This window comes from Oncorhynchus tshawytscha, linkage group LG15, assembly GCF_018296145.1.
Source record: "Oncorhynchus tshawytscha isolate Ot180627B linkage group LG15, Otsh_v2.0, whole genome shotgun sequence".
Taxonomy (NCBI): Eukaryota; Metazoa; Chordata; class Actinopteri; order Salmoniformes; family Salmonidae; genus Oncorhynchus; species Oncorhynchus tshawytscha.
Window position 1 is genome coordinate 3992928 of NC_056443.1, and position 15371 is coordinate 4008298.

Sequence of the window (15371 nt, forward strand, 5' to 3'; positions counted from 1 at the left end):
CAATAGTTTCTTATCTTGACCCCAACTGTACCTCTGAGCTTTACATGTATTTGGAGCAACTCACCCCAAAATGAGTTGGCATGTTTATTTGAACAGAAATCTGTCGATTTGTTATGCACTATGTAGCCTCGCTTAAACGGGTGGTAAACCTTGTTGTTTTATGCTGTCTGCTTACCGGAGTCTGTTGTCTAACAGGCGTTCCGTGAGGGCTCCAGGAAGTCCTCCAGAGTGAAGGGTGGCGCTCCAGAAATGGAGCCCGGGGAGCACCCGTCTCTGTGGGAGAACAAGATGAAGGCTTGGATGGAGGCCTACGAGGATGCCGGCAGCAACCAGTACAGCGAGGACGTCCAGATCCTGCTCCGCGTCAAGGAGGCCGGCGACGGCAAGACCCTGGCCTACAACACACACACAGCTACCTTCAAACCGCCCGTGGAGGTAGCTGGAACCGACACAGTGACCTACAAACATGTGTCCTCAAAGTGCCTGAGCAGGCAGCATACACACAGTTTGTATACACACATTGCCTCTGCAAATATAAGTGTCAGCCAGCCAGCCTTTGTCCTCATGTTCTGTTGTCTCTCCCCTCTTCAGAGCCAGGTTCAGAAGAACAAGAAGATCCTGAAGGCAGTGAGGGATTTGGCTCCAGACTCCCTCATCATAGAGTACAGGGGCAAGTTCATGCTGCGACAGCAGTTTGAGGCCAATGGATGCTTCTTCAAGAGGTGAGGACCCATCTGGTGGAAACCTGAGCTCAAGTAGAATCCTCAGCTCAAATTTAAAAGTGGAATTCTACTCCTTTCCATAGTTGTTTGTCTGAGGCATTTGAGAGGTAGAGGGAGAGATTGATAGGAGGGGTGTGTTTGTTGTGGTCCTTCCTTGGCAGTGAAGTCCCTCACCTTCTTTCTCAGCTCTTGTTGAGCTCCTGGCTGTCTTCCCCTGGTCACCATATGGACATCCCCAATCTGTTACTAAGTGTCTGCCCAGCACGGCATTTCATTCATCTTTTTCTGTCTTTCTTTCTTCCCCCCCAGGCCGTACCCCTTTGTGTTGTTCTACTCAAAGTTTGACGGGCTGGAGATGTGTGTGGATGCCCGCAGCTTTGGCAACGAGGCTCGCTTCATCCGACGCTCCTGCACCCCCAACTCTGAGGTGAGTGGCCAATCGTAGACCACGATACAAAACCTACGGCTCTAAACCCTGACCACACCTCCCAGAGCCACTAACTTCAACTTAATGTAACCTCATGAGTTTCAATGGGTGCCTCTCTCTCTCCCTCCCCTTTTCTCCACCTCTCTCTTCTCTCTCTGTCTCTCACAGGTGCGTCATGTAATAGAGGATGGTATGCTCCATTTGTACATTTACTCTTTGAGGTCCATCAGCAAAGGCACCGAGATCACCATAGGCTTCGACTATGACTATGGCTGCTGGTAAGCAGGGTGGAATTGATCACCTAGTACCACACACACATACATACATACATACATACATGCATATATATATATCGACCGATTTTAATTGGGGCCGATTTTACCTTTTTTCTTATCCCCGCTTCTCCCACCCCCTCTCTCTCTCTTTCTCTCTCTACCCTCTCTGTAGTAAATACAAGGTGGACTGTGCATGTGTGAGGGGGAACCCAGAGTGCCCGGTGCTGAAGTACAACCTGGAGCCCACAGAGAACCTGGAGGCCAGCAGCCGCCGGCGGGGCCGCAAGGACAAGGAGCCCATGATGCAGCGAGGGGACCACCTGGACCTGGGCCAGAATCAGAACATGACCCTGGACTGTGACGGCAGGACCAAGGGCCTGGGGGCCGACGGCAAGCAGAGGAAGCTATCACCCCTCCGCCTCTCTATTTCCAACAACCAGGTAAAATTTCCCTGGCAGCACAACTCACCTCAATCCATGTCTCCATCACACACTCTCCCCCCCTGGTCCCCATCACTGTCTCTCTGTTCAAGATTGCCCCATAGGAGCCTATAAGTTGGCTTTCCTCTTGAAGACCTTTGTTATCATATTTAGTTAGCGTCCAATGTCCATGCGTGTAGCCATTTTTAAATGTTTCTGTTATATTTGCTGCATTTCTGTTTTATTTGTGTTATCCATTCGTAGACTACTTGTATTCCTCTATCATCCATCTTGGTTCTCCCTGGCCCAAAGCCCACTCCTGCACCCAGCCATCTCTCTCACCATGCCGTGTATCGCTGCTCAGAGCTGTCTGGCATCTAGCCCTCTAGTGGCAGATGAGACATGCTATCACGCTGTGTCCTCTCTGCTGCAGGAGCTCCTGAACGCACCACTAGGCATCCCTGTACTCAGTGTTATACACAGAGAGAAAGCCCTCTGTCTCTGGGGTGGTCCCCAACCTTGTGTTCAGTAGATAGTGAAACTGAGAGGTACAATCTGAACCTGTCCAGTAAGAAATGTCTGTTTTCCTATTCCATTGCAAAACATTTTGTTGTGTTGTCCAATAACCCCGACCCAGGCCATAGGTCTTATCGGTAAACATGTTGCTTCTGTGGTAGGGACTGGTAGTTCCCACGACGAGTGATTTTTAAGGACTGATCTGAGGGAAGCACACAGAAGCATTGTTTATGGAGACTTGTTAGACTGATGTATGGTCTACAACAGGCCTGGGAAACTCCAGTCCTCGGGGGACTGATTGGTGTCACACTTTCCCCAGCTAACACACCTGACTCCAATAATCACCCAATCATGATCTTCAGTTTAGAATGGAATTATTTTAAATCAGGTGTGTTTGCTAGGGATGGGGTAAAGAGTGTGACTCCAATCAGGCCCCAGAGGACTGGAGTTGCCCAGGCCTGGTCTAGAATGAGGAACGGTGAAGAGAGGGTCTGACGTCAGAGATGAAGTGCGAGGCATCTCTATCGGAACAACAAGCACAAATCATGAAATTAACACGCTGAATTTGGAAGCTGTCCACATCTGTCATTGTGCGCTAACAGACCTTTGTGTGACCACAAGAGCCACAACTTGACATATGACAGGGTAGTTGTTGGGAGTGGGCTCAAAACAATGTACCACAAGGTACTACAGAAGTGAACCTGGTCTTTCGCTCTTCTTTGAAACGGGGTACGATTGCGTTTTGCTATTATTCTGACTGCCTAGGACCGAATACAAGCTCTGAGCAAGTTTGTACACCGACAAACCCACCACGTCCCCAGTCAGTGCCCCCAACTGTCACTCTCCCCCCAGACTACCCTCCCCCCACACCTACCACCTCACTACTCTAGTCTGTAGCCAGACTGCCTGTGGTTGGTCAGTGCCATGATAAAGCACCTCTCCCCCTCTAACAGGATCCTACAGAGTTAGAGGGTGTAGAAGACCAACCTGATAACTCCGTTAGCAGTGAAGTAGAGATGGAGTCAGAGGAGACCATTGCAGAGAGAAAGAGGAAGATGGTAAGTTCTGTGAGCCAGGGCTGCAGCGCGCGCCCTGCTGTATGCAGCCCATAACCCCCCCCCTCTCTCACCCATAGGAAAAAGCTCATCCTTGCTGGTATGGGTCACTGTTTGTGTGGTGGTGGTTCTCCCCCCCACACACACCTCCCTGCTTCTGCTGCTATCTCTGCCTCATTCTGTTGCTGTGTAGCCTAGCCCGCGGCCCCCCCTGCTCTCTGTCGCTCACTCACTTCCTCTGACAGAGCCCTCAAACACTGAGGCTCTGTGTTTTGGTCATCATTATACATGGGTTATTTTCCTCATTTATTTAAGAGTTAATTTGCTAAACGATCACACACTGCACCATTCCGGGCCCTCCAGAGCCACAGGCCCCCCTACCCCTCCTCCCCTCTCATTAGCTGAGTAAACAAGAGGCTGGGGCTCATCACATGTAAGTACTGGAACTCTCCCTGTGTGTCTGAGTATGACCCTCACGTACAAAATTGGCCAACTGTTTTGAAATGGCCAATTACTCCCCTCTCCCCTGCTAAAGAGCTCTGTGACCCAGAGAGATGGGCTCACACACACGCTGGCATGCGCTCCCTCTTTCATATATATAGACACACACACTCTGGAAATTACCCTGCCGTCAGCTCCCTTTCACACGACTAGGCCCAACGTGTAAAGCGCTGACTCATCGTTCTGGCCAATGGAGAGAGAAGGTGGGGGGCTTCTCTGTTGCCAGGGCCTTATTGACTTTTGGACATCCAATAGCCTGCCTCCCTCCAAGGGAAGATGCAAGCTGGTCCAGGAGGAGTAACCTCCCAAAACTATGGAAGAAAGAGCTTCTGGATTCACTGTCGTCCTCTGACGTAACTGTCGACCTCTGGTCTGGTGTATTTTATGGTGTTCAACCCCAACCAGTCATCCACAACAATGCCCTGTCTGCATGGGCTCTTAACACTGGGGGATGTCTGTGTGTGTTAGGCATGGTATGTCTCCCACACTCATGTTAAAGATCCAGTTTGGTTCCAGGGATACAGACACGGCATGGAACACACAGTTAAAATGTTAGTTGCACTAAGGTTTGGTTTTGGGTGTTGCAGATGGTATGTAGTTGCTTGTCATCAACCTTGGTGAAAGTTGGTGATTGGGTTGGTTGCTATTGTCTTCGTTTTCTTTCCTTGTGTCGTGGGTTCAGTATGTGGTTTATGACACTGGTGAACAAGTGGAGTTCCAGTGGTGGTGGGTTGTGTTGCTACTGGATATGCTGGTGTAAGTAGACAAGGTGAAGAAGCCCTGACTGGACACACGTCTACAGGCATAAGGCAGCAATTCTCCCTATCTGCCCCCCTCTTCTCTCCCCCCTTTCATAACCTTGTAGTGCCCAGGTCACCTCTCCACACCCCTACCTGTCTGAGGATCCCTGAGGGTCTGCGACACACTGAAGCCCCTAGAGTGGGGAACCGTGGTGGTGTGTGTATGTTCTATGTGTGTTATTGGGGGGGACCGGGCCTCTTGTCTTCTAAACCAGGCTGTCTCTCTGTAAACCATTCAGGCCAGCCCAGCGGAGGAGTCCCATCTGCAAGGCGTGGGGGCCTCCAGCTGTCTGGGACTGAGTAAACCGGAGGTAAACCTGACCCACCAACCCCAAACATACCCCCCCCTGCCTGCCTGCCTGCCCCTCCACCTCATAGGGGACCCCACTGACTGACAAACATACTAACCCCCCCACCACCTCCATCTTCTCTCCACTGACCGGCCCTGTGGCAAACCCCAGTGTGTCTCTGATACTGGGGGTGGTCAAACTAGTCTGGAGGCAGCCGTGGTGTTCTATACACCCTGAATGGTTTGGTAAGGGTTAATGTTACGTTCCCACTTCCAGTTAGTTTGGTCTCACATCAACAGGGTGTTTACTTGTTCTATCTCCATTGGTTTTTCCTCCACTGGAAGAGGAAGCGGTGGTCCTTTTTCTGTCATTCTGCGCCGCCGCTGTGTTTTCTCTGCCAGCTAGCCAGCCAGACTGCCTCTTGCCTGTCCTGTGTTGCGATAACGTGTCCCTCCCCCTCTAGGCCCAGTGGGTTCAGGAGACTAGGCCACGTGGACTAACGCTTACTGCTCTGTCCTCTTCTCCTCTACAGACCCGTGAAGAGAGGAAGATGGAGGCCATCCTGCAGGCCTTTGCCCGCATGGAGAAGAGGGAGAAGAGGCGGGAGCAGGCCCTGGAGAAGATCGGCACCAAGTCAGAGGGGGGCATCAAGGAGGAGCCCCCTGCCACCCCCGAGGCCGACATGCAGTCTCCTGGTATCATGACGGTAAGTGATAGTTGCCTCAACAAGTTCTTTATGCCTGCACTCACCAGGTCGTTAGTATTAAAAGAGGATGTTGTCAATAATCTGAAGGGTTAACTGAAGGTGACTATAAACCCATCCAAAACTATGCTACTGTACTCTTTCCTAAACCTGTCTCTCCCAGCCCCTGCTAGAGGTGAAGGAGGAGCCGGGTCTCAACAAGCCCACGCCGGCCAAGCTGCGAGGCAGCAAGCAGAGGAAGAGCTTCTCGCGGAGCCGCACCCACATTGGGCAGCAGCGGCGGCGAGCGCGAACCATCAGCACCTGCTCTGACATACCTCCCGGCTCGCCTGGGGAACTCCTGGACCCCCTGGCCAATGACGGGCCAGACGTAGAGGCCTCCAGGGACCCCGAGCCAGAGGCCCTCTCCTCCCATGCCCCCGACACCAGCCCCCCTTACAGTGGCTCCCCGGCCCCTGACAGAAACCGCTCCGGGCAGAAGTACCCCAAAACTAAAAAGGTATCCTAGCCACTGCTCAGTGCTCACCCCTAAACACGACTAGTCACTATTCTATTTAGACTTATAGGAATGTTCTATTCCTTCTAGTGAAATGTTACTCAATACTATAGTCAAATGCAGTGTGCTTCTCTCTCTGTCTCTCTACAGCACTTAGTGAGTGAGTGGTGCGTCGACAAGCAGGAGCGGTCATTGCGGACCCCAGAGCCGATCCCGGAGAGGCCCCTGAGGATCAGCAGCGACCCGGAGGTGCTGGCCACCCAGCTCAACGCCCTGCCCGGCATGGGCCCCGGCCCGCACGTCTATAGCACGCCCAAACACTACGTCCGCTTCTCCTCGCCCTTCCTGGCCAACCGCAGCCCCACCACCCCTGGGGTGCCCACCGGACGCCGGCGTTCCCGCGAGCTGCCCGACACGCCGCCCACCTCAGGCTCCTGCAAGAAGGTATGTTGTTCACCACCTCACAGGGGAATGGAGAGAGTGTTAGCTGTGAGGTATAGCTGCAGGGTAGAAAGGCAGACTGACAGTGTTACCAGCAGAGGGACAGACTGACAGTGTTACCAGCAGAGGGACAGTATTATTGTCAGTAACAGAGACTTAGGTTTTCTAAGATGTAGCTGCCTTGGAGATTAGTGAACATGATTTGTATTTGTGGTTGACGTGTCTAAGTCCTCTCCCTCCCTGTCTTCTCCCCACAGCGCTGGCTGAAGCAGGCTCTAGAGGAGGAGACTACCACCCCTCCACCCAGCAGCGGCCGGCCCACCCTGGTCATGCCTAGCGAGGGCCCTCTCAGCCCTCCTATCAACGGGGACTCTGACAGCCCACTCCCCTACAATGGAAGCTGCACCTTGCCAGGTGAGGACTCTGGTGAGGACTCAGGAATGTGTTTCTCATCACTTAGAAGGAACATAAGTCATGTATGCAAGTGTCTGTTTTTTGCATGTGAGTAACCCTTCCTCTCTGTGTATGTGTCATACAGAGTTGCCCACTCCTCTGAAGAAGCGACGCCTGGGTCTGTGTCCACTGGACGCCTGCATGTCAGAGAGCTCCACCCCCTACGGCTCTCCCTGCGCCACGCCAACCCGGGCCGACCTATCAGAGACGCCGGGTACACCCCTGCTGCTGGCCACGCCACCCCGCGTCACCCGTATGGAGGAGCCGAGCCCCGAAGCTCTACCAAGCACTCCTACACACACACTCAGTGCCCCGCAGGAAGTAAGAGACACACTCACCTACAAACACACACACACTCATAGAGGGAAGTGAACGATGTGTTAATATCTCTGTTCCTGTGTCCACAGAGCGAGTCTTCCCTGGACAGCTCACCAGAGGGCAGTCGCAGACCCAGCCCCCAAGAGGCTGAGCGGCCACCTTCGCTGCTCTCCTCCCCCTGTGTAGCGGTCAGGGCTCCCAGTCTGGAGGTGTTGCCCCCCCACGAGGCCAAGATCAGCGCCCCCCTGAGCCCCCAGCCCCCCACCGCCGAGTCCCAGGACTGTGGGGGAGAGGAGGGGCCAGAGACCGGGGCTGAGGGCAGCAGCGAGGCCTCCCCCACAGACCCAGCCTCTTCCTCCCTCCTCTCCCCCTGGATGAAGAGTCCAGAGAGAGTGGGTCTGTCAGGGCCAGGGGGTCTGTCCTTCTCCCCCATCAACTCTAACCTGAGGGACCTTACCCCCTCACACACCCTGGAGCCCATCTTGGCCTTCAGGCCTGAGGCGGTGGCTGTGGCTGGTGTTGTGACTGTACCAGTACCCTTGGCAGCAGGACCCTTCACAGAGGCTGCAGGGTCTCTCTTCTACCCCTGCCCTGAGGAGGGGGGAACACTGGCCTTCTCTCGTTCACTAAGTGGAGACAGCACCGGAGAGGGAGGGTCAGGACAGAATCCACCACAGAAGAAAAAGGTGAGTTGCTATATTCTCTATTCAGCCTGCCCATTCAAGCTATTTTAAGGTTCCTGGACTGATAAAGGTATGTCTGTTTTTGTGTGATGTCATGTGTTTTCCCAGGTGTCTTTGCTGGAGTACAGGAAACGTCAGCGTGAGGCGCGGCGCAGCGGCTCCAAAATGGAATGCGGCTCGCCTGTCTCGACAACACCTACCCTGGTGGAGATGTTCCCTCTGCCCATGGAGACCACCCAAGAGCCTCCGGCCCAAGCTCCAGTGGCCCCTGCTGCAGTGGACCCGCCTGAGCCAAATACCCCCCAGCCCAGCGAGGACACAGAGCACCCTGTCGAGGGGGAGAGTGAGGGGGGAGAGGGACAGTGGACCTCGTCCACCTCGGTGGAGCAGGCAAGAGAGCGTGGCTACCACAGAGCCCTGTCGCTTAGTGACCACAGCAAGGACAAAGGTACACACACACACACACACCACTTGGACATAACTTCTTTACTGATGGTAGTTTAATTGTAATAATGTGTGCTTGTTTCAGATGGAGAGACCGAGGGCAGTGAGGCCCCAGTCAGAGATGGTTCATCTCCTAGCCTGCAGAGGACCCCAACCCACACGGTAAGACACATTCTGCTTTCTGGCTCAAACAGTAGTGTGAAGTACATGCTGCTGCCAAACACAGCCATCACACAGCCTATAGTGTAGGTCAGGGGTCGGCAACAGGTGGCCCATGAGCCAAAACCGTCAAAGTTTTGATTTTAGTTTTCGGTCTGTAAAATTCAGGAAATCTGTTTCCAAGTATTCCCACAAAGAATAAGACATGATGGTGTCTCAATGTAATCAAGGTATGACATGATTTGTTATTTTCAAATACAATCTCTTTTTGTAGTCAGTTTGCAGTGTGCCCACCGACCATTCGTTCCAACAAAGATCCTCCCGCAGCTGAATGTAGTTGCCTACCCCTGATGTAGGCTGTTATTGTTCATGACTTACCCGTTCCCTCGCTCAGTCTCTCTCTCCTCCCTAGCCGTGTTCTCCTGGCCCCAGCAGCCCGTCCCAGTCTGGCAGTTGCCCAGTGAAGGAGGAGGAGAGTGACAGCCGGCCTCGGACCCCCTCCCAGGCCGCCCCACAGCAGCCCAGCAAGCCTGCCGTACCCAAGACAGCCCCCTGACCCCCACCAAGCTACACCCTGCTGCCCCCTCACTCCTCCACTCCCCCAACCCCCAGGCTCAGGGCTCCCCTTACCGCAGCCAGAGGGCCTTCCTCTTTGCTCCTCCTCAGTCCCAGCCACAGGCTCAACCAGGGCTGCCCCTCTTCTCCCAGTACAGCCCACAGTCCGCTCCACCTCCCCCTCCTCCACCAGCACCTCCATCCTCAGCGGCATACTTCCCCAGCCAGTCAGCCTCCACCGTGGGATCCTTCCCTGGGTTCAAGCCTTCTGTGACGTCCACATTTCCCCCAGGAGCCCAGCCCCTCCTGCAGACTCTTCCTCCCCACACCCTGCATTACCAGAGCTCTACCACTCCCCCTCCTCCTCCCCCTCCCCCACCACAACACCCTGGGCCCGGCCCGGCCCTGCTACACGTTAACCTGCAGCCTCCTCCTGTCCAGCAGCACCAGCTCCTCCTGACCACAGCCCCCAGTCCTCCCTCCCTCCTCCTCCGCCCCCTCCCCCACAGGGCCAGACCCACCAGCTGCAGCAGCCCAGTGCCAGCACCCTCCTGTCACTCAACCAGGGCCTGCCTCTTCCTCCACCCCCACCCCCTCCTCCTGCCTCCTCCACCGGTGTCCCCATGCAAGTGCAGGCCCCTCACCACTTTCAGAACTTGGGGGCTTTCCAACCCCGCTGATGCACACCGGCGGCACCGCTAACCCCTCGGTGCCCCCTCCACCTACCCCCGCCCCACCAGCAGACTGGACTGCCCCCCTCCTCCTCCCCCTCCCCAGCAGCAAACTCAGCCGGCCCAGGCCGTGCCCACCGCCACTCAGATGCCCAGCGGAACACGTGGGGCCCCTGCGTCCCCCGCCCCCTTTCACAACGCTGGGTACCTGGGCTCGGGGTGGCACTGACCGCCTCCATGCAGGCCTCCCCCTTGGCCCTGCCAGCCCCTGTGAACTCACTCTGAGAGGAGCTTGACGACAGACCGACAGACCGCGGAACACAACAAGCAACAAAAGCTGTAAATATTTTCTATGTACCTGAACACATGGCCAATGGAAAAACAGGAGAACGTGGGATAAAGGGGTGCTTTTTAAAGGACAAACTGAAAACAAGGACCGTGAAACAATCTTATTAAGAGACTTTGTGTTTGAAATGAAGATGGACGATTCCCCCGGTGCTCATCCCACTCTTTCTCTCTCCAACATCCCTCCCTCCGTTTTCTTTTGAATTTCCCTCCTGTGACGGAGAGAGTGCCTGACCGTCTGACCGTCTCTGTCTGTTTTGGACTTCTATTGTAAGGTCCCGCACTTTCTGTATCAATGTACATTCCAGCCTCAACCCCCCTTCGTCAGTTAGTCCGCCTTTCACTTCTACTTCTCTTTGTCTATTGTCTGCTCTTCTACACTGTTTATTTGTTTTATCTAGTGGCTCATTATAGCAAACAGAAAGCTTTTTGTAAAGATAAAAAATACAGAATTATTATTTTTATTCCACTGTTTAACAAATATCTGTGCACCGCTGCAGTGATTCAGAAAATGCTGTTCTGGGAGCCCGCTTCACTGCCCCAGGAGACTGCACTCGTGTGTGTGTGTGTGTGTGTGTGTGTGTGAGGAGGTGTATGGACTGTATGTGTATGTGTGTCTGTCTGTCCTGTGTGGGAGAAAGGGAAGTGATGGTGTGAAACGAGTGCAGTAGTCCTCTGTGGTAGCCAGAGTGAGGTCTCACCCGTAGGTAGGACGTTAGCGGTTTATTTTTGAATATCAATGGTTATTTGTAGAAATTGTAATTTAATGTATAGGTGGTTACTCCAGCTTTCTCCGGAAACAGGTTGTATATATTTGCTTCTTTTCTTTCCTATGCTTGTACAATTGGCTCCCATCCCATTTTGGAATATGGTTGTAAATACGAGCGCTCTTCTTGGCAAAGATTAATGTTTCTGTGACCGTAGCACTTTTTTCTTTTGTTCTTCCACTCTGGACTATTCAGTGTAGTCTTTTTTATTATTTGTGTGTGCGTGTGAGTGTATGTTTGTGCAGAGGAGAGAGACTCAAACACTGCACTGGTTGGCTATTTTCATGGTTCATTATAATAAATCACTGTAATGACAGTTTTATACCACTGGTGGTGTTGTCTGTATGTTCTGTCTGTCTGGTAGAAGGAACTCTGATATGTTGGCATCACTTTCAAACGGTTTGACGGATGCCTCCTACCTGACGTGGTCCTTGTTATCCGGGACCCTTGGGACGTCCCTACTCCATAGAAGTTACCGTTGAAAATGGTCAAGGTAAGGGTTATGTTTAGGGTAGGGATGTCCCAAGGAACCCCGGATAGCACTAACCTACCTGACAGGCCACCAGCAAGCTGCCTGTCGCCTCCAAATAAAACTCCTGTGAAAAGTCGTGGTTGGATGCTGTCAGACAACTTCACCATATCATGGAACCATGGAGACCTGAACCATCTTCAGCATGTCTCCTGAGAATTCCTTTAGAGTGGATTACCTTTCAGGTGTAAGGAATGTGTACCATCATGCCAGCAACAGATATGCCCATTAATTAATATTTTTTTAGTGGTTGCCTGCTATCTTATCACAACAGATTGTAGACAGTTCCATCAGGAGAACAACATTAACTGCATCTAATGAGCGCCTGCCTCTCTTGTGCATGTTGGTTAGTGGTAGTTTATCACTGGTAAGCAGATGTTGCGACAACCCTCTCTTTGAGTTGTGCTGTGTGCACACCAATGTGGACACTCCGGTCTTGATGAACATCAATGATTAAGCAGGCCCTTCATGGTTACAAGTGCTCTCCTGTCCCCGTTATGCATGACTAACCAGCACAAATGAGCTTCACAACACACCACTCCTGGTTTTCGAGTGTCTCTCCCATGTTCACAAGTGGAGAGATTCCGCAGTTCAGGGACATGTGGTCGAGAGAAACGTGTTTCAAATCAAAGTTTATTTGTCATGTGCGCCTAATACAACAGGTGTAGACCTTACAGTGAAAGGCTTTACTTACAGGCTCTAACCAACAGTACCAAAAAAGGTATTAGGTGAACAATAGGTAGGTAAAGATATAAAAACAGCAGTGAAAAATAACAGTAGCGAGGCTATAAAAGTAGCGAGGCTACATACAGGCACCGGTTAGTCAGGCTGATTGAGGTAGTATGTACATGTAGATATGGTTAAAGTGACTATGCATATATGATAAACAGAGTAGCAGTAGCGTAAAAGGGGTTGGCGAGTGGTGGGTAGCGGGACACAATGCAGATAGCCCGGTTAGCCAATGTTGGTCGGCCCAATTGAGGTAGTATGTACATGAATGTATAGTTAGTGACTGCATATATGATAAACAGAATAGCAGCAGTGTAAAAGAGGGGTTGGGAGGGGGCACACAATGCAAATAGCCATTTGATTACCTGTTCGGGAGTCTTATAGCTTGGGGGTAAAAACTGTTGAGAAGCCTTTTTGTCCTAGACTTGGCACTCCGGTACCGCTTGCCATGCGGTAGTAGAGAGCAGTCTATGGCTGGGGTCTTTGACAATTTTTAGGGCCTTCCTCTGACACCGCCTGGTGTAGAGGTCCTGGATGGCACTCAGCTTAGTGATGTACTGGGCCCTACGCACTACCCTCTGTAGTGACTTGCGGTCGGAGGCCGAGCAATTGCTGTACTGATGCAAACCAGTCAGGATGCTCTCGATGTTGCAGCTGTATAACCTTTTGAGGATCTCAGGACCCATGCCAAATCTTTTTGGTTTCCTGAGGGGGAATAGGCTTTGTCGTGCCCTCTTCACGACTGTCTTGGTGTGTTTGGGCCATTCTAGTTTGTTGGAACTAGAAGCTCTCAACCTGCTCCACTACAGCCCCGTCGGTGAGAATGGGGGTGTGTTCGGTCCTCCTTTTCCTGTAGTCCATAATCATCTCCTTATTCTTGGTTACATTGAGGGATACGCTGTCATTCTGGCACCACCCGGCCAGGTCTCTGACCTCCCTATAGGCTGTCTCGTCGTTGTCGGTGATCAGGCCTACCACTGTTGTCGTCTGCAAACTTAATGATGTTGGAGTCGTGCCTGGCCATGCAGTCGTGGGTGAACGGAGTACAGGAGGGGACTGAGCATGCACCCCGGAGGGGCTCCAGTATTGAGGATCAGCATGGCAGATGTGTTGCTACCTACCCTCACCACCTGGGGGTGGCCTGTCAGGAAGTCCAGGATCCAGTTGGAGGGAGGTGTTTAGTCCCAGGATCCTTAGCTTAGTGATGAGCTTTGAGGGTGCTATGGTGTTGAACGCTGAGCTGTAGTCAATGAATAACATTCTCACATAAGTGTTCCTTTTGTCCAGGTGGGAAAGGGCAGTGTGGAGTGCAATAGAGATTGCATCATCTGTGGATCTGTTTGGGCGGTATGCAAATTGGAGTGGGTCTAGGGTTTCTGGGATAATGGTGTTGTGAGCCATTACCAGCCTTTCAAAGCACTTAATGGTTACGGACGTGAGTGCTACGGGTCTGTAGTCATTTAGGCAGGTTGCCTTTGTGTTCTTGGGCACAGTGACTATGGTGGTCTGCTTGAAACATGTTGGTATTACAGACTCAATCAGGGACATGTTGAAAATGTCAGTGAAAGACACCTGCCAGTTGGTCAGCACATGCCCAGAGCACATGTCCTGGTAATCCGTCTGGCCCCGCAGCCTTGTGAATGTTGACCTGTTTAAAGGTCTTACTCACGTCGGCAACAGAGAGCGTGATCACACAGTTGTCCGGAACAGCTGATGCTCTCATGCATGCCTCAGTGTTGCTTGCCTCAAAGCGAGCATATAAGCAATTTAGCTCGTCTGGTAGGCTCGTGTCACTGGGCAGCTTGCGGCTGTGCTTCCCTTTGTAGCCTGTAATAGTTTGCAAGCCCTGCCACATAAGACGAGCGTCAGAGCCGGTGTAGTACGACTCAATCTTAGCCCTGTATTGACGCTTTGCCTGTTTGATGGTTCGTCGCAGGGCATAGCAGGATTTCTTATAAGCTTCCGGGTTAGAGTACCTCACCTTGAAAGCGGCAGCTCTACCCTTTAGCTCAGTGTGAATGTTGCCTGTAATCCATGGCTTCTGGTTGTGGTATGTACCTACAGTCACTGTGGGGACGAGATCCTCAATGCACTTATTGATAAATCCAGTGACTGATGTGGTGTACTCCTCAATGCCATCGGAGGAATCCCGGAACATATTCCAGTCTGTGCTAGCAAAACAGTCCTGTAGTTTAGGATCTGCTTCACCTGACCACTTTTTTATAGACTGGAAAAACACAAGACTCACAACACAGTCCCTCTAGAGGAAGAGTATGGAGAGAAGATGGCTGAACTGGGGAAGATAATGGCAGTAGTACAGCAGATGTTGCATACAAGATCTAGAAAGGTTAAGGAGATCAAACACTCTGTAGAGCTCAGCAAGAGAGTTGCAGAGAGAAAGATATTAGACAGTGTGCAGGTCTTCACTGCTCTGGTTCGCTCCATTGAGAGAAGTCAGGCTGAGCTCATTGAGGTGATTGAGGAGAAGCGGAAAGCCGCAGAGAGGCAGGCTGAAGGGCTCATTAAAGAGCTGGAGCAGGAAATCACTGAGCTACAGAGGAGAAGCACTAAGCTGGAGCAGCTCTCACACACTGAGGACCACCTCCACCTCCTACAGAGCTTTCTATCTCTTTGCACCCTTCCACCCACCAAGGACTGGTCTAAGATCAGTGTTCACAGTGATCTGTATGTGGGGACTGGGAGGAGAGTTGTGTCCCAACTGGAGGAGACACTGAATAAAGAGATGGATAAAGTCAAATTGAAGAGGGCGCAGCGCTATGCAGTGGATGTGACTGGACCCTGATACGGCAAACCCCTATATCATCCTGTCGACAAGTGGGAAAGAAGTGAGATATCAACAGAAACAACCAGATCTCCTTGACAACCCAAAGAGGTTTACCACCTGTCCCTGTGTCCTTGGAAATAAAGGCATCTCCTCAGGAAGATCTTACTATGAGGTGACTGTTAAGGGAAAGACTAAGTGGGATTTAGGAGTGGCCAGAGAGTCCATCAACAGGAAGGGAAATATCACACTGAGCCCTAAGGATGGTTACTGGACTGTGGCAATGAGGGA

General features: G+C 52.1%; 1 protein-coding gene across 14 annotated transcripts in view; it reads left to right on the plus strand.

The window, feature by feature from the left end:
• Positions 1–11367, plus strand: part of LOC112267824 (lysine methyltransferase 2E (inactive)) — a 29365-nt gene extending 17998 nt beyond the window's left edge. For 7 of the 14 annotated variants that reach the window (XM_042297940.1, XM_042297943.1, XM_042297944.1 and 4 more), the window contains 16 exons: positions 196–435; positions 592–722; positions 1032–1149; positions 1318–1427; positions 1597–1864; positions 3313–3417; positions 4955–5026; positions 5538–5711; positions 5872–6207; positions 6328–6648; positions 6903–7071; positions 7184–7419; positions 7506–8102; positions 8208–8547; positions 8629–8705; positions 9115–11367. In XM_042297940.1, coding sequence (XP_042153874.1) covers positions 196–435; positions 592–722; positions 1032–1149; positions 1318–1427; positions 1597–1864; positions 3313–3417; positions 4955–5026; positions 5538–5711; positions 5872–6207; positions 6328–6648; positions 6903–7071; positions 7184–7419; positions 7506–8102; positions 8208–8547; positions 8629–8705; positions 9115–9258 — 3438 coding nt within the window. In that variant the 3' untranslated portion in view covers positions 9259–11367. Of the gene's footprint in view, positions 1–195; positions 436–591; positions 723–1031; positions 1150–1317; positions 1428–1596; positions 1865–3312; positions 3418–4954; positions 5027–5537; positions 5712–5871; positions 6208–6327; positions 6649–6902; positions 7072–7183; positions 7420–7505; positions 8103–8207; positions 8548–8628; positions 8706–9096 lie in introns of all 14 variants that reach the window. The other 7 variants (XM_042297949.1, XM_042297950.1, XM_042297951.1 and 4 more) reach the window with 6 other exon arrangements.
• Positions 11368–15371: the final 4004 nt, after the last annotated feature.